The sequence below is a fragment of the Pseudophryne corroboree genome, chromosome 1 (assembly GCF_028390025.1).
Source record: "Pseudophryne corroboree isolate aPseCor3 chromosome 1, aPseCor3.hap2, whole genome shotgun sequence".
Classification (NCBI taxonomy): domain Eukaryota; kingdom Metazoa; phylum Chordata; class Amphibia; order Anura; family Myobatrachidae; genus Pseudophryne; species Pseudophryne corroboree.
In genome coordinates, this window is record NC_086444.1 from 828,513,499 (window position 1) to 828,537,808 (window position 24,310).

A 24,310-nucleotide genomic window follows, 5' to 3' on the forward strand; every position below is an offset into this window, starting at 1 on the left:
ATATATATATATATATATATAAAATCTCAGTGCCTCCCCAGCCAGGGACCTCACCGCACGCCACTGCAATTAATGCATTGAAAAACTGAACACACCAATTCAGAAATTCAGAGCTTTGCAGTAATCAGAACATATTTTGTATAATTTTATAAATAAAACTTGAATTTTAACAACTGTAGTGTATGAATAGTTATATAGAGCTTTTGTTTTCTGTCAGGGCCATTGTACACCAGGAGGAGTGATCGCTCCTGCTGCACAGCCACACTGCAGTACACCAAGCACAAGCAGTGATCGCTCCTGCACTGTCATAGCTTACTACCGGGAGTGAGCACTGGGAGGAGCAGGGCGGCTGTGGGTGTGATTGGGGAAGAATGGGAGGAAGTCGCAGGACTTCTCTCCACCACCAGTAACTTTGTTTCCTGCTCCGTGTAACTCTCAGCTGCCAGAGGGGACAGACAGATGACAGAGCATACAGCAGCACCTGGAAGCTGGCAGAGCAGCTGAGGCTGAGCCATGGAAGACTTTAGAACTGTGGCTTACAACATCTTCTCAGTATGGCTCTCCGTAATTATCGTCTTTATAATGTTGCCTTCTATGTTTGGCATTTCCCTGGGGATTTCGGAGGTGTACATCAAGATCCTAGTTAAAACGATTGAGGTAAGAGCCGTGCAGGCAGTCTGCAATGCAATGCTCGGAGTTTGCACTGGCTGTTTTTTTGCCTCTAATTTTTCCACACCCTATTGAAGCCTGTGACAGATCTGATTGCAACATAGCATTACTGGTGTGCATTGCTTTTTATAGGGCAGCCTCTCAGTAGGCAACACAGAGCCAACAAGTGCGCACATACACTGCTATGGTTTTCTCTATTTCTTCTAAAGGTTTCAGTTACGTTTTGTTGGTTAATAGACACGTTTATTATGGGCCATTTAAGACTATTGATCCATTTAGTATTTTTTCTCCTTAGGACCGTACATGATAAAAAAAAACCCAATTTAGCTGCCTTTTAGAGTCTTTAATACAGAAACAGGAGTCATCTATAGTCTGTACTAAGATGTTTGTTAAAGAGAAAGGTGTGGATTAATCGACACTGCCTAGGAAGACATTCAATATGTTGATATCACATGGTCGGCAGACAGGGCCGGCCCGAGCTAAAAAATTTTGGTAAGCGAATTTAGAATTTAGCGCCCCTTGATGGGATCAAATTTTAAAAGAGGTGTGGTCTCACAAGGAAGGGGCGTGGCCACACAATAATACCCCCAGGGGTACAGGGAGATTGTCGATGACAGGGAGAAAGTGCGTGACTGGGTGGCAGAGGTGATGGAGATAGTGGGTGACTGAGGAGGCTGGGGTGACAGGGAGCAGTGATCGTACTGAGCCCCACAGGGACGTGCAGTGCAGCCCCAATAAAAGTGGGTCCCAGGGACCCCTCACTTTTAAAAATTTGAGTCCTACCTGTCCTTTTCTGGGTCCCATTGGAATGAAGGTTCTTATTAATGATTAAAATATAAAAATAGAAACTTGATTTGGACAGTACAAAAGTGTTGCAAGGGTGAGGGGGGGGGGGGGGGGGTGACAGTGCTGCTGGGCTGTGTAGCATGCAGGACACCCTGCACCAGAGCTGTAACTAGACATTTTAGTGCCCTTTGGCAGAAAGTGAATTGGTGCTCCACCTCCCAGACTGTAAAGAATAGATAGTGCGCGCCGTAGGCGTGCCGCAAAAATGGGGGTGTGGCTTTGTGGGAAAGGGGCGTGGCCACATAATAGTGCCTCTTATACACATTGCACCAAGTAGAACCTCCTATACACACTGCGCCAGGTAGAGCACGTTATACACACTGCGCCAGGTAGAGCACGTTATACACACTGCGCCAGGTAGAGCACGTTATACACACTGCGCCAGGTAGAGCACGTTATACACACTGCGCCAGGTAGAGCACGTTATACAGACTGCTCCAGGTAGAGCACGTTATACAGACTGCGCCAGGTAGAGCACGTTATACAGACTGCGCCAGGTAGAGCACGTTATACAGACTGCGCCAAGTAGAGCACGTTATACAGACTGCGCCAGGTAGAGCACGTTATACAGACTGCGCCAGGTAGAGCACGTTATACACAGTGCGCCAGGTAGAGCACGTTATAGACAATGCGCAAGGTAGAGCATGTTATACACATTGCGCCAGGTAGAGCACGTTATAGACAGTGCGCCAGGTAGAGCACGTTATAGACAGTGCGCCAGGTAGAGCACGTTATAGACAGTGCGCCAGGTAGAGCACGTTATAGACAGTGCGCCAGGTAGAGCACGTTATACACAATGCGCCAGGTAGAGCACGTTATACACATTGCGCCAGGTAGAGCACGTTATACACAATGCGCCAGGTAGAGCACGTTATACACATTGCACCAGGTAGAGCACGTTATACACAATGCGCCAGGTAGAGCACGTTATACACAATGCGCCAGGTAGAGCACGTTATACACAATGCGCCACGTAGAGCACGTTATACACAATGCGCCAAGTAGAGCACGTTATACACACTGCGCCAGGTAGAGCACGTTATACACACTGCGCCAGGTAGAGCACGTTATACACACTGCGCCAGGTAGAGCACGTTATACACACTGCGCCAGGTAGAGCACGTTATACACACTGCGCCAGGTAGAGCACGTTATACACACTGCGCCAGGTAGAGCACGTTATACACAATGCGCCAGGTAGAGCACGTTATACACAATGCGCCAGGTAGAGCACGTTATACACAATGCGCCAGGTAGAGCACATAATACACAATGCGCCAGGTAGAGCACGTTGTACAATACACAATGCGCCAGGTAGAGCACGTTATACACAATGCGCCAGGTAGAGCACGTTATACACACTGCACCAGGTAGAGCACGTTATACACAGTGTAGCCTCAGCCCCTCAGTCGTCCACCACAAACTGCAACGCTGGAACCCCCTACAGCACGCCCATCTACCACCCCATACAGCCTGCTGCAGTGTGGGCACACATGCCGCTGGGGTCACAGGGAGATGCACTCACCGTTGCACAGGTCAGTCTCTCGGTGCTTGTGGGTCAGCATGCAGGCAGAGTTTTCCTCGGGCTCTGGTACGGCAGCCCACTCAACGCCCCATAGGAAGACAGCTCAGGAGGGAGGGGGCACATCGCTACAGCAGCAGCTTCTATGCAGGATCAGGCAGCCTCAGACAGACAGAGCCGCGTGTTTGGGCGGCCAGCATAGTATGGCCGCAGTTACGGCCCGCAAGAGAGAGCCGCGGACGGGAGCGGGGACCGGACGAGCGGGCTGGCGGACGGGGCAGGAGTCAGACAGCAGCTTAGGAGTGCGGCTTGACGGAGCGGCCGTGGTGCATGCTGCCGGCGCCTTCCTCACTCTGGCGCCTTACTCGTACGCGTACCCCGCGTAACGGGTGGGCCGGCCCTGTCGGCAGATGAATAGTTGACCGGTACGCTAGTTGGCATGCAAATGGGCAAACACTTTTTTTTAAAATCCCAAATCTCACCCTAAACCTTCCCTAGTGCCTAACCCTAAAAATGTTGAAAAATGGGTCGACCACTTCCATGTTGACCTTCCGAACCTGTCGACCTTTTGTAACTGTTGACCTAATGCATGTCAACCATGTGGAGTCTACCTTTCAACCACATACTGTAAGACAGGAGTGGGGAACCTCAGGCCCGAGGGCCGTATAAGGCCCGCAGAGCCACTTGATCCGGCTCACCTAGCCGGGCGCCCACTGAGATTTTGTTACTAGTGGGCGCCTGGCTTCTTACCCTAAGTAGCAGCCGGAGGCAGGAGCTCACTCCTGAACTCCGGCTTCCGGCTCTGGCAGTGTGCGTGTGCTGCTGTGCGGTGTTATGGAAGAGATGTCATGACTTCTCTCCCATAGTACTGAGGAGCGAGCGGCCAGGCGGAGGGCAACGGTCCGGAAGCAGGAGCGGGGCTGGTGAGTATTGTGTGTTTCTCTAACGTCCTAGTGGATGCTGGTTACTCCGAAAGGACCATGGGGAATAGCGGCTCCGCAGGAGACTGGGCACAAAGTAAAAGCTTTAGGACTAGCTGGTGTGCACTGGCTCCTCCCCATATGACCCTCCTCCAAGCCTCAGTTAAGATTTTGTGCCCGAACGAGAAGGGTGCATGCTAGGTGGCTCTCCTGAGCTGCTTAGAGTAAAAGTTTAAATAGGTTTTTTTATTTTCAGTGAGACCTGCTGGCAACAGGCTCACTGCATCGAGGGACTAAGGGGAGAAGAAGCGAACTCACCTGCGTGCAGAGTGGATTGGGCTTCTTAGGCTACTGGACATTAGCTCCAGAGGGACGATCACAGGCCCAGCCATGGATGGGTCCCGGAGCCGCGCCGCCGACCCCCTTACAGGGCCAGAAGAGTGAAGAGGTCCGGAAAATCGGCGGCAGAAGACGTCCTGTCTTCAATAAGGTAGCGCACAGCACCGCAGCTGTGCGCCATTGCTCTCAGCACACTTCACACTCCGGTCACTGAGGGTGCAGGACGCTGGGGGGGGGGCGCCCTGGGACGCAATGAAAATACCTTAAATGGCTAAAAATACATCACATATAGCTCCTGGGCTATATGGATGTATTTAACCCCTGCCAGTTTTCCACAAAAAAGCGTGAGAAAGGCCGCCGAAAAAGGGGCGGAGCCTATCTCAGCACACAAGCGCCATTTTTTCCTCACAGCTCCGTTGGAGGAAGGCTCCCTGACTCTCCCCTGCAGTCCTGCACAACAGAAACAGGGTAAAACAAGAGAGGGGGGGCACTAAATTGGCATATTAATATATACAGCAGCTACATTAGGGAAAAACACTTATATAAGGTTATCCCTATATATATATATATATATATATATATATATATATATATATATATATATATATATATATATATAGCGCTCTGGTGTGTGCTGGCAAACTCTCCCTCTGTCTCCCCAAAGGGCTAGTGGGGTCCTGTCCTCTATCAGAGCATTCCCTGTGTGTGTGCTGTGTGTCGGTACGCTGTGTCGACATGTATGAGGAGGAAAATGGTGTGGAGGCGGAGCAATTGCCTGTGTTAGTGATGTCACCCCCTAGGGAGTCGACACCTGACTGGATGGTCTTGTGGAAAGAATTACGTGATAGTGTCGGCACTTTACAAAAGACTGTTGACGACATGAGACAGCCGGCAAATCAGTTAATACCTGTACAGGCGTCTCAAACACCGTCAGGGGCTATAAAACGCCCGTTACCTCAGGTCGATACAGACACTGACACGGACACTGACTCCAGTGTCGACGGTGAGGAAACAAACGTATTTTCCAGTAGGGCCACACGTTACATGATCACGGCAATGAAGGAGGTTTTGAACATTTCTGATACTACAAGTACCACAAAAAAGGGTATTATGTGGGGTGTGAAAAAACTACCCGTAGTTTTTCCTGAATCGGATGAATTAAATGAGGTGTGTGATGAAGCGTGGGTTTCCCCCGATAAAAAACTGCTAATTTCTAAAAAATTATTGGCATTATACCCTTTCCCGCCAGAGGTTAGGGCGCGTTGGGAAACACCCCCTAGCGTAGATAAGGCGCTCACACGCTTATCAAAACAAGTGGCGTTACCGTCCCCTGATACGGCCGCCCTCAAGGAACCAGCTGATAGGAAGCTGGAAAATATCCTTAAAAGTATATACACACATACTGGTATTATACTGCGACCAGCAATAGCCTCAGCCTGGATGTGCAGTGCTGGGGTGGCTTGGTCGGATTCCCTGACTGAAAATATTGATACCCTGGACAGGGACAATATATTATTGACTATAGAGCATTTAAAGGATGCATTTCTATATATGCGAGATGCACAGAGGGATATTTGCACTCTGGCATCAAGAGTAAGTGCGATGTCCATTTCTGCCAGAAGAGGATTATGGACGCGACAGTGGTCAGGGGATGCGGATTCCAAACGGCATATGGAAGTATTGCCGTATAAAGGGGAGCATTTATTTGGGGTCGGTCTATCGGACCTGGTGGCCACGGCAACGGCTGGAAAATCCACCTTTTTACCCCAAGTCACCTCGCAGCAGAAAAAGATACCGTCTTTTCAGGCTCAGTCCTTTCGTCCCCATAAGGGCAAGCGGGCAAAAGGCCACTCATATCTGCCCCGGGGCAGAGGAAGGGGAAAAAGACTGCAGCAAACAGCCTCTTCCCACGAACAGAAGCCCTCCCCCGCTTCTGCCAAGTCCTCAGCATGACGCTGGGGCCTTTCAAGCGGACTCAGGCACGGTGGGGGCCCGTCTCAAGAATTTCAGCGCGCAGTGGGCACACTCGCAAGTGGACCCCTGGATCCTGCAGGTAGTATCTCAGGGGTACAAATTGGAATTCGAGACGTCTCCCCCTCGCCGGTTCCTGAAGTCTGCTTTACCAACGTCTCCCCCCGACAGGGAGGCGGTATTGGAAGCCATTCACAAGCTGTATTCCCAGCAGGTGATAATCAAGGTACCCCTCCTACAACAGGGAAAGGGGTATTATTCCACACTGTTTGTGGTACCGAAGCCGGACGGCTCGGTGAGACCCATTTTAAATCTGAAATCCTTGAACACTTACATACAAAGGTTCAAATTTAAGATGGAGTCACTCAGAGCAGTGATAGCGAACCTGGAAGAAGGGGACTATATGGTGTCTCTGGACATCAAGGATGCTTACCTCCATGTCCCAATTTGCCCTTCTCACCAAGGGTACCTCAGGTTTGTGGTACAGAACTGTCACTATCGGTTTCAGACGCTGCCGTTTGGATTGTCCACGGCACCCCGGGTCTTTACCAAGGTAATGGCCGAAATGATGATTCTTCTTCGAAGAAAAGGCGTCTTAATTATCCCTTACTTGGACGATCTCCTGATAAGGGCAAGGTCCAGAGAACAGTTAGAGGTCGGAGTAGCACTATCTCAAGTAGTACTACGACAGCACGGATGGATTCTAAATATTCCAAAATCGCAGCTGATTCCGACGACATGTCTGCTGTTCCTAGGGATGATTCTGGACACAGTACAGAAAAAGGTGTTTCTCCCGGAGGAGAAAGCCAAGGAGTTATCCGACCTAGTCAGGAACCTCCTAAGACCAGGCCAAGTGTCAGTACATCAATGCACAAGGGTCCTGGGAAAGATGGTGGCTTCTTACGAAGCGATTCTATTCGGCAGATTCCACGCAAGAACTTTTCAGTGGGATCTGCTGGACAAATGGTCCGGATCGCATCTTCAAATGCATCAGCGGATAACCCTGTCTCCAAGGACAAGGGTGTCTCTCCTGTCGTGGTTACAGAGTGCTCATCTCCTAGAGGGCCGCAGATTCGGCATTCAGGATTGGGTCCTGGTGACCACGGATGCCAGCCTGAGAGGCTGGGGAGCAGTCACACAGGGAAGAAATTTCCAGGGCTTGTGGTCAAGCATGGAAACGTCACTTCACATAAATATCCTGGAACTAAGGGCCATTTACAATGCCCTAAGTCAGGCAAGACCTCTGCTTCAGGGTCAGCCGGTGTTGATCCAGTCGGACAACATCACGGCAGTCGCCCACGTAAACAGACAGGGCGGCACAAGAAGCAGGAGGGCAATGATGGAAGTGGCAAGGATTCTTCGCTGGGCGGAGAATCATGTGATAGCACTGTCAGCAGTGTTCATTCCGGGAGTGGACAACTGGGAAGCAGACTTCCTCAGCAGACACGATCTTCACCCGGGGGAGTGGGGACTTCACCCAGAAGTCTTCCACATGATTGTGAACCGTTGGGAAAAACCAAAGGTGGACATGATGGCGTCCCGCCTCAACAAAAAACTGGACAGATATTGCGCCAGGTCAAGGGACCCTCAGGCAATAGCTGTGGACGCTCTGGTAACACCGTGGGTGTACCAGTCAGTGTATGTGTTCCCTCCTCTTCCTCTCATACCAAAAGTACTGAGAATCATAAGAAGGAGAGGAGTAAAGACTATACTCGTGGCTCCGGATTGGCCAAGAAGGACTTGGTACCCGGAAATTCAAGAGATGCTCACGGAAGACCCGTGGCCTCTACCTCTAAGAAAGGACCTGCTCCAGCAGGGACCATGTCTGTTCCAAGACTTACCGCGGCTGCGTTTGACGGCATGGCGGTTGAACGCCGGATCCTGAAGGAAAAAGGCATTCCGGATGAAGTCATCCCTACCCTGATCAAAGCCAGGAATGATGTAACCATACAACATTATCACCGTATTTGGCGTAAATATGTTGCGTGGTGCGAGGCCAGGAAGGCTCCTACAGAGGAATTTCAACTGGGTCGTTTCCTGCATTTCCTGCAAACAGGACTGTCTATGGGCCTCAAATTAGGGTCCATTAAGGTTCAAATTTCGGCCCTGTCAATTTTCTTCCAAAAAGAACTGGCTTCTGTTCCTGAAGTTCAGACGTTTGTCAAGGGAGTACTGCATATACAGCCTCCTTTTGTGCCTCCAGTGGCACCTTGGGATCTCAATGTAGTTTTGGGATTCCTAAAATCACATTGGTTTGAACCACTCACCACTGTGGACTTAAAATATCTCGCATGGAAAGTGGTAATGCTGTTAGCCCTGGCTTCAGCCAGGCGTGTCTCAGAATTGGCGGCTTTATCCTATAAAAGCCCTTACCTAATTTTTCATACGGACAGGGCAGAATTGAGGACTCGTCCTCAATTTCTTTTTCATCCACTAGGGGTCACTGGAGTACTCTTGGGATATGGACGGCTTCCACCGGAAGAAGGCACTGAATAAATTAATTTTGAGACTACTCTTCCCCTCCATATCCTGCAGCACTTCAGTGTTTTTTCTGTGCTCGACACAGTTAGAAGGCATAGTGGAGCTCGTCCACAAAGTATTGGAATTTTTTTTCTAAGTTTTTTTTTTCGTCAATTTCCACGTCCTTTCCCCCCTTCTAACAGGCGTGGGTCAGGGACAGTGGAAGCGGCTGAGTAGCCGTGAGTGTCGGACCTCTCTGTAAAGAGCTCCCTCACTCCACTTGCAGGCTGCCTGCAGGAAAGCTGGATGGAGCTTGGATGAAAGCCCCGTCATAGACTTCTGTCACGGTCCAGGTATGTTGGGTTGGGGCGGTCAGCGCTTGCTGCCGCTCCACTGTGGGGGATTATTTGGTACTCACCGCTGCCCGGGGCGCGCTCTCACTCTCCGGCCCCCAGCATCCTAGGAGACCGCTGCTCCCTGCGCAGCAGCAGCGCTGCTTGGCTACACAGACACGCCGCCATGCTGTGTGTGGCGGGCGGGAGCACGTGTGCATAGGCCGCTCCACGGCTCTATGCAGCACGCTCTCTGCTTCCGCCATCCGCCCGCAGCAGCCGAGGAGTTCCGTTGTCCGGGGCCTACAGGACAGGCCGCTCACACGGCCCTTTGCAAAAACTTCCACAGGCCCAGACCCGGTGCTGTACACGGAGGTCGTGGGAGTGGGGGGGGAGACTTTAACAGTATTGGGCAGTGTTAAGTTTTAAGAAAAAAAAAAAAACTTGGTGCTTAGTATGTTTAATGTTCTCCTGTCTGTTCCAGGTTTCCTATTTTACATCTCAGCTAAGAGTGGTACTAGGGGAATTTTTGGGTCAGTTTTCGTATTAGCAGGCACTGCACTTGCCTAAGATATATACCAGGAACTTTGGTGTTATTACTGAGTCGTGCAGTCTGTCTGTGTGGAGTTTGTATTGTCTGTCATAATGAGTAAGACACCAGCAAAATCTAAGAAACATTTGTCATGTCATGTCTGTAAGAGTGTGTTGCCTGATGGATCCACCACATGTACAGCATGTGTTGTTAATACAGCCATAAATACGATTTCCATTCCAGAAGTAAAGCCAGCATCTCAGGACCCTCCGTGGGCTTTACTTGCAGATGTATTAGTTGGTTTACAATCAGAGCTGGCCGCCTCTCGTGAAGAAAGAGAGGCGGCAAGATCTGAGTTTAAAATGAGACCATTTGAGTTACCTGGAGAATCTCAAGCTGGTCATAAGTCCACCTTGAGTGGAAAAGATAAGTTTCCTTTTCCTACTAATTTTCCTGTCTCTGGGATACTAGATCTCACTGAACAGGAGTATGAGGAGGGCGAAATAGAACAACAGTCAGAAGGTGACGACTTTGACAGCCCAGGTATTGACAATCTCATCAGAGCAGTTCGTCAGTCGCTGGAGTTTACAGAAACTGAGGAGCCACTGACGAATGATGAAGTAGTCTTTACTAAACGACAGAGATCTCCGATGTGTTTCCCTATCTCGGAATCTCTTAATAAAATGTTACTGGAGTCACGGAAAAATCCGGACAAACGGTTTTCTATTCCTCGTAGATTTAAATCGAGTTACCCGTTTCCAGAGGCCATGACAGCTACATGGGAGAACCCACCATTGGTGGATTCATCCGTATCTAAACTTACGAGGAAGTTAACCATACCAGTACCAACTGCTACTACACTTAAAGACCCTGCAGATCGTAAAATAGAGGCTATGCTAAGGTCCATGTATACAGCAACTGGAGTGCTGTTAAGACCTGGGTTGGTTGGCATTTGGGTTACTAAAGCTTTAATGGTATGGATAAAAGAGCTCAAGTCGGCTCTGCAAGATGATCATCTTATACTTCTCGCAGATCAAATCTGGGAAGCTGCTGAATATTTATGTACAGCTTCTACTGACGTCTGTCAGCTTACTTCTCGCCTGTCCTCATCGCTAGTCATAGTACGACGAGCACTTTGGCTGCGTTCGTGGCAGGCGGAGACGGAGGTTAAAAAAGGTATAGAGGCATTGCCTTATGATGGCGAGAAACTTTTTGGTCCTGAATTGGACAAATGGATTTCTGAGGCTACTGGAGGGAAGTCTGTTTTTCTTCCTTCGCCTACAACTATACCTAAACGGAAATATTCTGGTCCGGCGTTCAAATCCTTTAGAACTCAGCCCTTTCGTGGGCAGGGCACAGGAGCAGTCACGCCGGGCAGAAGAGGTCGGGGACGTAGTGCCCGACAATCCAATGCACGTCGTCAAGACACCAAGACCACTAACAAACCAGTGGCATGACGGGCTCCCAGCCCATCTCGGATCCCCAATTGTGGGAGCACGCCTTCAGAGCTTTCAGGGGGCGTGGCTGCAGACGTCCACAGATGGGTGGATCCGCAATTTAGTATTAGAGGGTTACAAAATAGAGTTCGATTATCTTCCGACAGGAAGATTTTTCACGACAGGACTGCCTGTGTCGGACGACAAGAAAGCAGTTCTGCAGGTTGCCATTCAGTCTCTGCTGAATGCTGCAGTGATAATTCCAGTCCCTGTGCAGGAACAGGGGCAGGGTTATTATTCCAGTCTGTTTCTGGTACCAAAACCAGATGGCTCAGTCAGGCCAATATTGAACCTAAAAGGTCTCAATCATTACGTCACTTACCACAGATTCAAGATGGAATCTCTCAGGTCAGTAATTGCAGGGTTAGAGCCACAGGAATTCATGATTGCACTAGATCTCAAGGATGCGTATTTGCACATTCCGATTTGGCCACCTCACCAAAGTTTTTTAAGGTTTGCGATAAGGCGAGACCATTACCAATTTCAGGCTCTACCGTTTGGCCTCTCATCAGCGCCTCGGGTATTCACCAAGGTAATGTCCGTGATGACAGCTCATCTCAGGTCCCTAGGGGTAATAATTGTTCCGTATTTAGACGATCTACTCATAAAGGCTCCGTCTCAACAATTGCTTCTCCAACATGCCTTGCTAACGTACAATGTACTAGTTCAGCACGGTTGGATAGTCAGTTTAAAGAAATCACATCTAATTCCGTGTCAACGACTTCAATTCCTAGGGATGATTCTCGATACAGTAAAACAAAGGGTTTACTTGCCACAACAGAAAGTACAGGGCATTCGTCATCTGGTGCAATTAGTGCTCAAGCCACGCACAGTCTCAGTACATTTGTGCATTCGCCTTTTCGGCACAATGGTGGCGGCTTTCGAAGCACTTCAGTTCGGAAGATTTCACTCACGTCCGTTTCAACTGGAGGTGTTAGCACAGTGGTCGGGATCACATCTGCAGCTGCACCACAGGGTGAGGTTGTCACCACAAGTCAGGGTGTCTCTTCTCTGGTGGTTAAAAATACACAATCTATCTGCAGGGAGACGATTCGGAGTCGCGAATTGGATAATTCTGACAACGGACGCAAGTCTCAGAGGTTGGGGAGCTGTAGTTCAGAGTTATCGGCTCCAGGGCCTCTGGGCGGATCACGAAAGATCGCTATCCATAAATGTTCTGGAACTCAGGGCGATTTACAATGCTCTAAGACAAGCGGTGTACATGTTTCGTTTTCAGACTGTGCAGGTGCAGTCAGACAATGCGACGGCAGTCGCATACATAAACAAACAAGGAGGAACGAGAAGCCGCATGGCTATGCGGGAAGTAGCTCGGATCCTCAGATGGGCCGAATATCACCAGGTGATATTATCGGCAGTGTTCATTCCTGGAGTGGACAACTGGGAGGCAGATTTTCTCAGTCGTCGGGATTTTCATCCAGGAGAGTGGGCATTAAATCCAGAAGTTTTTCAGATGTTGATCCAGAAGTGGGGTTACCCTCAGGTGGATCTAATGGCATCCCGCCACAATCATCAGGTGTCAAGATATGTGTCCAGAACAAGAGATCCAGGGGCAGTGGCGGTGGATGCTCTCACAGCCACGTGGCCATACAGCCTTGTGTATCTGTTTCCACCGTTTCCGCTGCTCCCGCTGGTGCTAAAACGGATCAAGAGAGGGTTCGTCACAGTCATTCTAATAGCGCCTCATTGGCCTCGGAGGGCTTGGTTCTCGGATCTTCTCGGGTTACTCGCAGACGATCCATGGCCACTCCCACTACGTCCGGACCTGTTACAACAGGGTCCGTTCCTCTACCCCGATTTAGCGCGGCTGCGTTTGACGGGGTGGCTGTTGAAAAGGCCATCTTAAGGAAAGAGGGCATTCCTGAGTCTGTTATACCAACCATGGTACGAGCTAGGAAGCCGGTTACGGCAGCTCATTATTATAGAATTTGGCGTACTTATATAGGTTGGTGTGAAGCTCGGAAATTTCCGACATCGTCTTTTAAATTATCCCGTCTTTTGTTATTTTTACAAATGGGGTTAGATGGAGGACTACGTCTTTCCACACTAAAGGTGCAGGTATCTGCGTTGTCAATTTATTTTCAAAGGAAATTGGCCTCGTTGCAGTCAATACATACGTTTCTACAGGGTGTAAAGAGGATACAGCCTCCTTTCATTCCACCTACAGCACCATGGGACTTGAATCTGGTTTTAGATTTCTTACAGTCCGATTACTTTGAACCCTTACAACAAGTGGATATTAAATTTCTCACTTGGAAAACGATTTTTCTTTTAGCCTTAGCCTCGGCTAAGCGTGTTTCAGATTTGGGTGCCTTGTCATGCAAGTCACCGTATTTAATTTTTCATGATGACAGAGCGGAACTTCGGACGAATCCCGTTTTTCTACCAAAAGTAGTGTCGTCTTTTCACATCAATCAACCAATAGTAGTTCCTGTGTTAACAGGAGATTCTGGAATGTTGGATGTAGTTCGCGCATTGCGCATCTATGTTTCCCGAACGTCTACTGTGCGTAAGACAGATACGTTGTTTGTTCTCTATGACGCAGCTAAGAGGGGTTGGCCAGCCTCTAAGCAGACCTTATCCAGATGGATCAAACTGACTATACGTCAGGCTTACCTTTATGCTAAGTTACAGCCACCTACTTCAGTAACAGCTCATTCCACACGTTCTGTGGGGACGTCATGGGCAGCGAGTCGTGGGGCTTCTACGACACAGCTTTGCCGTGCGGCTACTTGGTCGTCAGTGCACACGTTTGTGCGCTTTTACAAGTTTGATACGTTCGCGGCATCAGCATCTAGCTTTGGCCGTTTAGTGTTACAAGGGCCAAACAGCTCTCCCGCCACGGAGGAGACTTTGGTACATCCCAAGAGTACTCCAGTGACCCCTAGTGGATGAAAAAGAAAATAGGATTTTGGTACTTACCAGGTAAATCCTTTTCTTTGAATCCATAGGGGGCACTGGACGCCCACCCAGAGCAGTTTACCTGTTTTAGGAGTTCAGTGGTTCTTATGGTAACACACTTTCACGACTGGTTTAAATTTAACAAGGGTTAATCAGTTATGGTGTCAACTGTTTAGTTGTCTGTTACGTTGTGTCAACTTTATTGTTGTCTGTGAGACTATATGTAATTCTCCTTTTGTCAATCTCTCTATCGATCCTGTTCGGCTCAGTAAAAAACACTGAAGTGCTGCAGGATATGGAGGGGAAGAGTAGTCTCAAAATTAATTTATTCAGTGCCTTCTTCCGGTGGAAGCCGTCCATATCCCAAGAGTACTCCAGTGCCCCCTATGGATTCAAAGAAAAGGATTTACCTGGTAAGTACCAAAATCCTATTTTCTTCCTAAGGTGGTTTCAGCATTTCACTTAAACCAGCCTATTGTGGTGCCTGCGGCTACTAGGGACTTGGAGGATTCCAAGTTGCTGGACGTAGTCAGGGCCCTGAAAATGTATGTTTCCAGGACGGCTGGAGTCAGAAAATCTGATTCGCTGTTTATTCTGTATGCACCCAGCAAGCTGGGTGCTCCTGCTTCTAAGCAGACGATTGCTCGTTGGATTTGTAGTACAATTCAGCTTGCACATTCTGTGGCAGGCCTGCCACAGCCAAAATCTGTAAAAGCCCATTCCACACGGAAAGTGGGCACATCTTGGGCGGCTGCCCGAGGGGTCTCGGCTTTACAACTTTGCCGAGCAGCTACTTGGTCAGGGGCAAACACGTTTGCAAAATTCTACAAATTTGATACCCTGGCTGAGGAGGAACTGGAGTTCTCTCATTCGGTGCTGCAGAGTCATCCGCACTCTCCCGCCCGTTTGGGAGCTTTGGTATAATCCCCATGGTCCTTTCGGAGTCCCCAGCATCCACTAGGACGTTAGAGAAAATAAGAATTTACTTACCGATAATTCTATTTCTCATAGTCCGTAGTGGATGCTGGGCGCCCATCCCAAGTGCGGATTGTCTGCATTGCTTGTACATAGTTATTGTTACAAAAATCGGGTTATTGTTGTTGTGAGCCATCTTTTCAGAGGCTCCTTCTGTTATCATGCTGTTAACTGGGTTCAGATCACAAGTTGTACGGTGTGATTGGTGTGGCTGGTATGAGTCTTACCCGGGATTCAAAATCCTTCCTTATTGTGTACGCTCGTCCGGGCACAGTATCCTAACTGAGGCTTGGAGGAGGGTCATAGGGGGAGGAGCCAGTGCACACCAGCTAGTCCTAAAGCTTTTACTTTGTGCCCAGTCTCCTGCGGAGCCGCTATTCCCCATGGTCCTTTCGGAGTCCCCAGCATCCACTACGGACTATGAGAAATAGAATTATCGGTAAGTAAATTCTTATTTTTTCTTTCTTTTCTTTTAATGTGTGTGTGTGTGTGTGTGTGTGTGTGTGTGTAAGCGTCGCTACTAGGGGGCATAACAACTGACGTGTGGCATATCTAATGGGGCATAACAAGTGACTGGGGGCATATCTACTGGTGCATATCTACTGGGGGTAGGCTCATTTTCAAGTTGATAATTTTTGTATGGCCCCTGAAGGATTTTATAAATATCCAAATGGCCCTTGGTAGAAAAAAGGTTTTCCACCCCTACCGTAAGAGAATATGGCATCACGTTTATCTCTGTGTGTGGAATATACTAAAGTTATATTTAACTTTACATAAGTTCTTTTGCTCCAGTGGGTCCCTGTCTATAGACACAGTTAAAAGATAGACAGTCATTAGTTAGACACTATATGGTCGACAGTCAAAAGTCAGACATTCATAAGACCGACAGGATCAAATGTCAGACGGTCATAAGTCAGACACACAAAAAATTATTGTTATTTTTTTTCTGTGTTTTTTACAACTTTTGCCTTCTTTTACTATCCATGTCACAAACTATTACCTTTTAGTAAAGCTGTGGCGAGTGAAGCGAGACACCGAGCCCGAAGCGTGGCGAGCGGATGAATTTCACCAAATTTGGGTTAAAAATGTTTTAAAACACAAAAAACAAAGATTTTTTTACCCTGTCTGACTTATGACTGTCGACTATATAGTGTCTAACTAAAGACTGTCTATCTTTTAACTGTCTATGAACTATACCACACCCCAAAGGCAGTGTATGTTCCCAAGAGGTACGCGTCAATGCCCTAAGTGTAACACTGCCCGAACAGACGTCATTCAAACCATGTGGTTGTGTCTGAAGATCTGCCGCTGTTGGAACAAAGTTTTGACTTTTAGCAACCACCTGTTAAAGCTTCCATCCCATACTGCTACTGTTTGCTAACTTTTCCATATGGAAGGCTGATTCCAACATTCACCATCTGATTTCCACCTTCATGATTATTGTCACAGTAGCCAAAATAAAAATTCTTCTCAGTAAATGGATCAAGAAAACCACACCTTTGGTGAAATACAGGCTGCTCTCCTAAACCTTATTTATTTTGACAGAAGAGATACTTTCTCTGATTTAGAACGTGGTGTACGTTTTTATAGGAACCTTATATTAACCATTTGCCTGGCATGGTCGCAAAAATGCGACCATACCTACAAGTGCTTTATCTGACCTGGTCGCACAGGATGTGACCAGTAAGATAAATAGGAGGCATTCGGGATCCCAGCGCTCAGCATACCGGCGTCGGGATCCCAACAGCCGGCATACCGACAACTATTCTCCCTCTTGGGGGGGGGGGGGGTCCACGACACCCCAGGAGGCAGACTAAATAGCGTGGTGTGTGTAGCACGGTGAGCGCAGCGATCCCGCAACGGGCTCTTTTGCGCTCTTCCCGCTGCCGGCGGTCGGGATCCCAGCACCAGTTTGCTGGGCGCCGGGATCCCGACAGCCAGCATAACGTAGTACACCCCAGACAAACAGTGTTGGCAGGGAAGGGAAATTTCCCTCCGCTGCTGCTCTGGTCCCTCTGCCTCCCTTTACTCTCCACTACCGATTGCCGTGCTGCGGATCAGTCAGCATGGCAGGACCCCCCCCTCCAGTGGCTGCAGACAATAACAGCCGCTGGGGAAGTGTAAATTAACCCTCCCAAGCCCCCTTGTGTACCGGGCTGTCCCGGCTTTCAAATTGAATGCCACGATGGTTGCGAGGTTTCAGAAAGTCGCAATGTTCCGATGGCTCTACCGATGTTCCAATGTTTGGAAAAATTCTATTTTAATTTTATTTTTTTCTTTCAAATATCAACTGTTTTATTTTTATTTTCTCTAGCATCCATAAGCGATATTGGAGAATTAGTACAATGGGTATAGACGGGGGGCCAAAGCAGCCGGTGCACTTTAATTTTCTTCAACTGGGTGTGATGGCTCCTCCCCTCTATGCCCGCTCCAACAGGCAGTTTAGAAAAAAGTGCCCTCAGGAGACGATGCACACTCTGGAGCTCAAGAGAGTTTTTCTTCAGTTTATTTTAAAACTTTATTATTTTCGTATGCTGTTTGGGCAACAGCATACCTGCACCGTTGGAGTTAGGTGTGTGTGTGAGGGTAGGAGAGGCAGCGGTTACCGGTCTCTTCAGGCGTCAGAGCCGCTTCCCCGCTGCAGAACCACAGAGCCTTCGTGGCTAGGTGCCATAAAATCCATGTTGACAGACATGTCATCTCAGCTCACTGCTAATTCTCTGATGACACAACAACTGCAGCAGTCTGTTGCAGACCTAGCTGCAAGGGCAGATGATAAACAGCCCCACCTCTCTAAATGAGGGCCACTAAAACGTGGGTTACCTGCTTTACTCTCAGAATCCGATGAGGAGATACAGGAAGAGGGGAAGGAGTTGGATCCTGTTACTGGGGATTCCCCTTCTGTACAGGGTATTGAGCCCCTCATACTTGCTATAAGGGACGTGTTAAAACTTCCTCTAGAGGGCGCTGCAGCACAGCAGTCGTTTTTCTTAGCACGGAACAAAATCAATGTCCCTTTCCCTGATTCTGCAGAACTGGATGACCTGTTTAAGTTGGCCTGGAAAAATCCAGATTAGAAATACTAAGTGATTAAAACGATTTTTGCACACTTTCCCATTTGCTCCTGAAGGCAGGAAAATCTCTGAAGAACCCCCAGCCGTAGACGTATCAGTCTCTTGCCTATCTAAAAAGGAGGTACTACTTGGTCCGGGCTCCTTTACCATAAAGGACCCTGGGGATAGGAAAATAGAGACTACACTGAAGTCTACTTACACAGCGGCTGGTATATCACAAAGGCCGGTCATAGCGGGTTGTTGGATGACACATGCCATTCATAAGTGGGTGTGAGGATATGGGGTTCTTCTAATCACTCAGACACGGAGCCGATGAAACCAAAGTGATGGTTTATTTCTCACAGCACACAGGAATAGATAATTCACAGGAAACAGAAGTAAATATAGCCCAGAAACAGTATACAGGTAGCAGTCCAGATAGTAAGTCCCAGTAGAGGATTTAGGTCCACAGCAATTTCGTGCAGAAGTTCCAGATAAACAGGTCCATACAGCAGAACTATCACTGAGTCCACACAGCAGTGATAGCAGATTAGTCCAGGCAGTAGTAAGTACATATAAGTCCACACAGCACTGGTGATGCGTTCCACAAGGTTCCCTGGCAGAGAATCACCCCTTAGCCAGAGTCCTGCGACTAACATGCAGAGCTGACCTGCGCAACCTCTTTTAAAACCTTCCAAATACCCATCATGCCGCACTCACCTGGGGAGGAGACGCAGGTTCCTGATTGGTGGGACCCCACCTCAGGTATTTCCATACTCCCTCCCACAGCTGGCCTTCTCCTGCTGACCACATGCTGGGTCAGGCTCCGCGTTGTCTGTGAGAGACCAGGATGTAACAGGACAGTAAACAGAAGGAACAATGACAGGGAAATTGGGTTAAGTCCTGATTGTCCCCTCTGGAGGAGAAGCTTCAAAGAGACATTACCTGGTCCTCAAATGTATTTCCTGTGTGACCATATAAGGATCACAGGATTATCCATGATACTTGTAACCTCATACACAGACTGGCATTCTCCTACAATAACATAACATGACATCACTATGTGCCAGGTCACAGCCCACCTGTATTTACCTGGGATAGATTATCGTTCAGAATATATAGGCTAATGGATGAACACACACATGGGGTAATAGTGACACAAGCCAGAGAGACATGGGAACAGAAGGAATAAAAAGTACATTAAACGCTATAAAGATTGAAACGCCACAAATACAGTATTAGCCCCACCCTATATCCCCACAGTGGGCTACTCAAATTCAAGAGGGCCTCTCAGGGGATATGTTCCTGGTCACTACGGTGACTCTCCTAAAACACATTCAAGACACTGCACGCATCCTGTGTGACTCTCTCAAGGAGATAGGCAATATTAATGCTAGGACCACTGCTATGGCAGTGTCGGTGTGCAGAGCTTTGTGGTTGCGTCAGTGGATAGCGGATGCAGAGTCCAAGTGCAGTGTAGAGTCTCTTCCTTTTTCTGGGGATTGGCTCTTCGAGGTTGAATTGGATACGTGGATTTCTAAAGTAACTGTGGGAAATCCACGTTCCTCCACTTGGGGCCCTGCCGGCTAGACGTTCCTACCCGGGGCCGTCTGCCCAGTCCTTTCGGTCTAACAGATTTAGATCTAGGGCCAGAGGTGCCTCCAATACGGCTAGAGGCACTAGAGGTAAGACAAGAAAACCAGCAACCGCAGGTTCTCATGAACAGAGCACCAGTTCGGCTTCCACTAAGGCCTCAGCATGACGGTGACCACCCACCCCGAGGAGATCTCGAGGTGGGAGCTTGGCTGCGTCACTTCAGCCGCATCTGGGAAAGCCCCTGCCATGATACCTGGTAAAAGACCTAATTTCTCAAGGCTACAAGCTGAAGTTCGACGGCGCTCCTCCCCAACGATTTTTCAAATCAAGCTTACCAGCTTTGGAGGATACGCGTGTTACGCTGCAACAGGCCATCCTAAAGTTGGTCCAGTCCCAAGTCATTGTTCCAGTGCCACTACAACAACAGGGAAAGGGTTACTACTCCAACCTGTTCGTGGTACCAAAACCGGTTTGGTAAGGCCCATTTTGAATCTAAAATCCTTGAACCCAAGATCAAGATGGAATCCTTGCGAACAGTGATTGCGGGCCTGGAAGAATGGGAGTTCATGGTCTCACTGGATATAAAGGACGCCTATCTCCATATCCCGATTTGGCCACCTCACCAGGCTTACCTGCGGTTTGCCCTGCTGAATGATCACTACCAGTTCCAGGCGCTACTCTTCGGCCTGTACACAGCTCTGAGGGTGTTCACGAAAGTGATGGCGGAGATGATGTTCTATCTCTGGGTCCATGGGGTCAATATTGTCCCTTATCTGGATGATCTCTTGATAAAGACAAGATCGAGGGAGCTTTTATTGCTCCATATAGACCACACTATCCAACTTCTGTCACACCATGGGTGGATCCTCAATTTACAGAAGTCCCACCTGGAGCCAACTCAGTAGCTCCTGTTCCTGGGAATGTTGCTGGATACTGTGGCCCAGAAAGTGTTCCTCCCAGAGGACATAGCGAGAACACTCCAGGAGAAGGTCCGAATGGTTCTGTGCCTACTCAAATATCCATCCATCTTTGCATAAGATTTTTGGGGAAAATGTTAGCCTCATACGATGTGATCCTGTATGGAAGGTTCCATGCCATAACATTTCAATTGGATCTCCTGAGCAAGTGGTCCGGATCACATCTTCAGATGCACTGGATAATACGACTGTCACCTCAGGCCAGGATTTCCCTCCTGTGGTGGCTGCAGTCCTCAAACCTACTAGAAGGTCGAAGTTTCGGGATTCAGGATTGGATCCTTCTCACGACAGATGCGAGTCTGAGAGGATGGGGAGCTGTCACCAGGGGGCTCATTTCCATGGCAGGTGGTCAGCCCAAGAAGCCCTACTTCTGATCAACGTTCTGGAACATTGGGCAATCTACAATGCTCTGCTTCAGGCCTCTCCTCAGGGATCACGCGATCCAAGTACAGTCTGACAACGCCACGGCGGTGGCGTACATAAATCGACAAGGAGGGCCTGCATGTGAGAGGTGTCAAAGATACTCCTCTGGGCAGAAAAAAATGCAAGAGCAATGTCCACAATCTTCATTCCGGGAGTGAACAAATGGGAAGCGGACTTCCTGAGTCGTCATGATCTCCACCCAGGAGAGTTGGGGGCTCCACCATCAGGTGTTTCAGCAGATCATCGACCAGTGGGGCTGCCCACAAATAGACATGATGGCTTCTCGACTCAACAAGAAGCTTTGCTGGTATTGCTCACGAACCAGGGACCCTCAGGCGAGGGCAGTAGATGCACTGATGTCGCATTGGCCTTACCGGCTGGTCTACCTGTTTTCTCCGAATCCATTGATCCCAAGGGTGCTAAAGCGAATCAGGAATCCCAAGTCCTGGCAATTCTGATTGCCCCGGATTGGCCTCGGAGGGCGTGGTACGCGTATCTTCTGGACATGTCCGTCGAAGACCCTTGGCCTCTGCCGATGAGAAGAGATCTTCTTCAGCAAGGGCTATTCGTATACCTGGACTTATGGCGACTTCATTTGACAGCATGGAGGTTGAGCAGAACATCCTAGGTCACTAAGGCCTTTCCAAAAAGGTTATTGCTACCATGGTTTAGACCAGGAAGCCTGTGACCTCAAAACACTGTCATCATTATATTTGGAGAAGATATGTCTGTTGGTGCGAGGAACGCACGTATCTGCCAACAGAGTTCCACTTGGGATGTTTCTTAAGTTTCCTGCAGGCTGGTGTGGATAAGGGCTTACGTCTGGGTTCCATTAAGGTCCAGATTTCAGCTCTCTCAATTTTCTTCCAGAAGAAATTGGCAGTGTTGCCTGAAGTTCAGACCTTCTTGCAAGGGGTACTTCACATACAACCTCCTTTTGTGCTGCCCACGGCATCCTGGGATTTGAATGTAGTGTTGGAATTTCTGTAATCCTCCTGGTTTCAACCTCTGATGACGGTAGAAGACAAGTACTTTACGTGGAAGACGGTGATGTTACTGGCCCTATTGTGGTTCCGTCTATTTCTGGCACTTCTGCTCCTTCGGAGGCATTGGATGCTATGCGAGCCTTGAAGATCTATATCAAGAGAACAGCTCGGATCAGAAAGACTGATTCCTTGTTTGTGCTCTATGATGCGCAGAAAAAGGGTTGCCCTGCTTCTAAGCAGTCCATTGCTGATTGGCTTAGGCTTACTATCCAACAGGCCTATGTGTCGGCAGCTTTACCTGTTCCACAGTCTCTGAAGGCCCACTCTACGAGATCAGTGGGGTCTTTCTGGGCGGCTGCCCGTGGAGTCTCGGCCTTGCAACTATACTGAGCTGCTACCTGATCTGGGAAGAACACCTTTGTGAAGTTCTACAGGTTTGATACCCTGACCAAAGAGGATACCCAGTTTTGGCAGGCGGTGCTGCAGACGTCTCTGCACATTCCCATCCATTCTGGAAGCTTTGGAACTTCCCCAACGTACTAATTCTCCAATATCCCTTATGGATGCTTGAGAAAATAGGATTTTAATTACCTACCAGTAAATCCTTTTCTCGTAGTCCATAAGAGAGATTCTGCGCCCGCCTCAGTGCGTTGACTTTTCTGCAGGTTTTCTCTTATATGGTTACCTGTTCAGCTGTTGCTGTTTGGTTGCCAGCCGTTGTTGGTCGTTTTATGTTATTGGTGTGCTGGTGTGTGAATCTCACCACTTATTGGCCCTCATTCCGAGTTGTTCGCTCGCTAGCTACTTTTAGCAGCCGTGCAAACGCTAAGCCGCCGCCCTCTGGGAGTGTATCTTAGCTTAGCAGAAGTGCGAACGAAAGGAACGCACAGCGGGTACTAAATATTTTTGTGCAGCTTCAGAGTAGCTCCAGACCTACTCCTAGCTTGCGATCACTGCAGACTATTTAGTTCCTGTTTTGACGTCACGAACACGCCCTGCGTTCGGCCAGCCACACCTGCGTTTCCCCAGGCACGCCTGCGTTTGTATGTTACATGCCTACGTTTTTTCACACACTCCCCGAAAACGGCCAGTTACCGCCCATAAACACCCACTTCCTGTCAATCACTCTGCGGCCGGCAGTGCGATTGAAAAGCGTCGCTAGACCTTGTGTGAAACTGCTACGGCCGTTGTGAAAGTACGCAGCGCGTGTGCATTGTGCCGCATGCACAGAATTGGCGGGTTTTTTCTGATTGCTGCGCTGCGACCGAAAACAGCTAGCGAACAACTCTGAATGACCACCATTGTTGTTATGTTCTTTCTCTCTAGTATGTCCATTCTCCTTCAGGCACTATTTTACCTATAACTGCCTGTTGGAGGGGGCATAGAGGGAGGAGCCAGCACACCCAGTGAAGAAATGTTAAAGTGCACCGGCTCCTTTGGACCTCATCTATACCCATCGTACTAATTCCCCAATATCCCTTATGGACTACGAGAAAGGGATTTACCTGTAGGTAATTAAAATCCTATTTTTATTATGTTTTTAACTAAAATAATTTTAGATGAGTTTAAATATACATTCTTCACCTAATTGACTAATAAAAAACCCAACAATTTCTGAGCGGTTTTTGGGGAAAAATGTGTCCGTTAAGTGGTTAATACCATCCTGCGCTCTATCCAAACTCTCACTTCTAGGGTCTATGATTCAACCACATGGCATTTGCTAAGTTTTTATGAGCTCATAAAGCTTGTGCATTGATGATTGTTAATGATATTAGTACCTTGTAGGTTTTTTTTTTTGTTTTAACTGCCTTTTGAAATTAGTAGTATTATTATTTTGGTGAAGGGCGTGTTTGGCTTTTATGGGATTGATGCCATCTTAGAATATGGAATTTTTGGAAACGTCACCATAAACTGCTCTATTCAGACACAGTGAAGAAAGGCTGCCACAGCAGAATTTAAAGGTTTTCTTCGCTGCATAAGATCACTGAGATACAAGCAGTGATCTAATTCACAGTGAGGGATCCATTTATCATGGAACACATATTGAATGCGATCTGGGCAGTAAAGGCATTGCAATATGTGATCCTATCGTCTGGATGTATGATCAAGCATACGCAGTCCTGCAATGTGCTGTGACAGCTGCCGGGGGATCTGCGCATGCTCTGTCAGCTAAAACCACACTGCACAGAGGTCACTTTCGGGGAGGATTCCGGGGGATTTGCGATCTGTAGCCCATAGGCTACAATGAGCTACTGCTATTTCAAATGGCTGTAGCCTCGTGGACCAATATCTGT

At 48.4% G+C, this 24,310-nt stretch overlaps 1 protein-coding gene across 1 annotated transcript in view; it reads left to right on the plus strand.

Moving 5' to 3' along the window:
* The first annotated feature begins 268 nt into the window (after positions 1-268).
* Positions 269-24,310, plus strand: part of GPAT3 (glycerol-3-phosphate acyltransferase 3) — a 183,711-nt gene continuing 159,669 nt past the window's right edge. Inside the window, exon 1 of the mRNA XM_063955910.1 lies at positions 269-657. Coding sequence (XP_063811980.1) covers positions 514-657 — 144 coding nt within the window. The 5' untranslated portion in view covers positions 269-513. The remainder of the gene's footprint in view (positions 658-24,310) is intronic.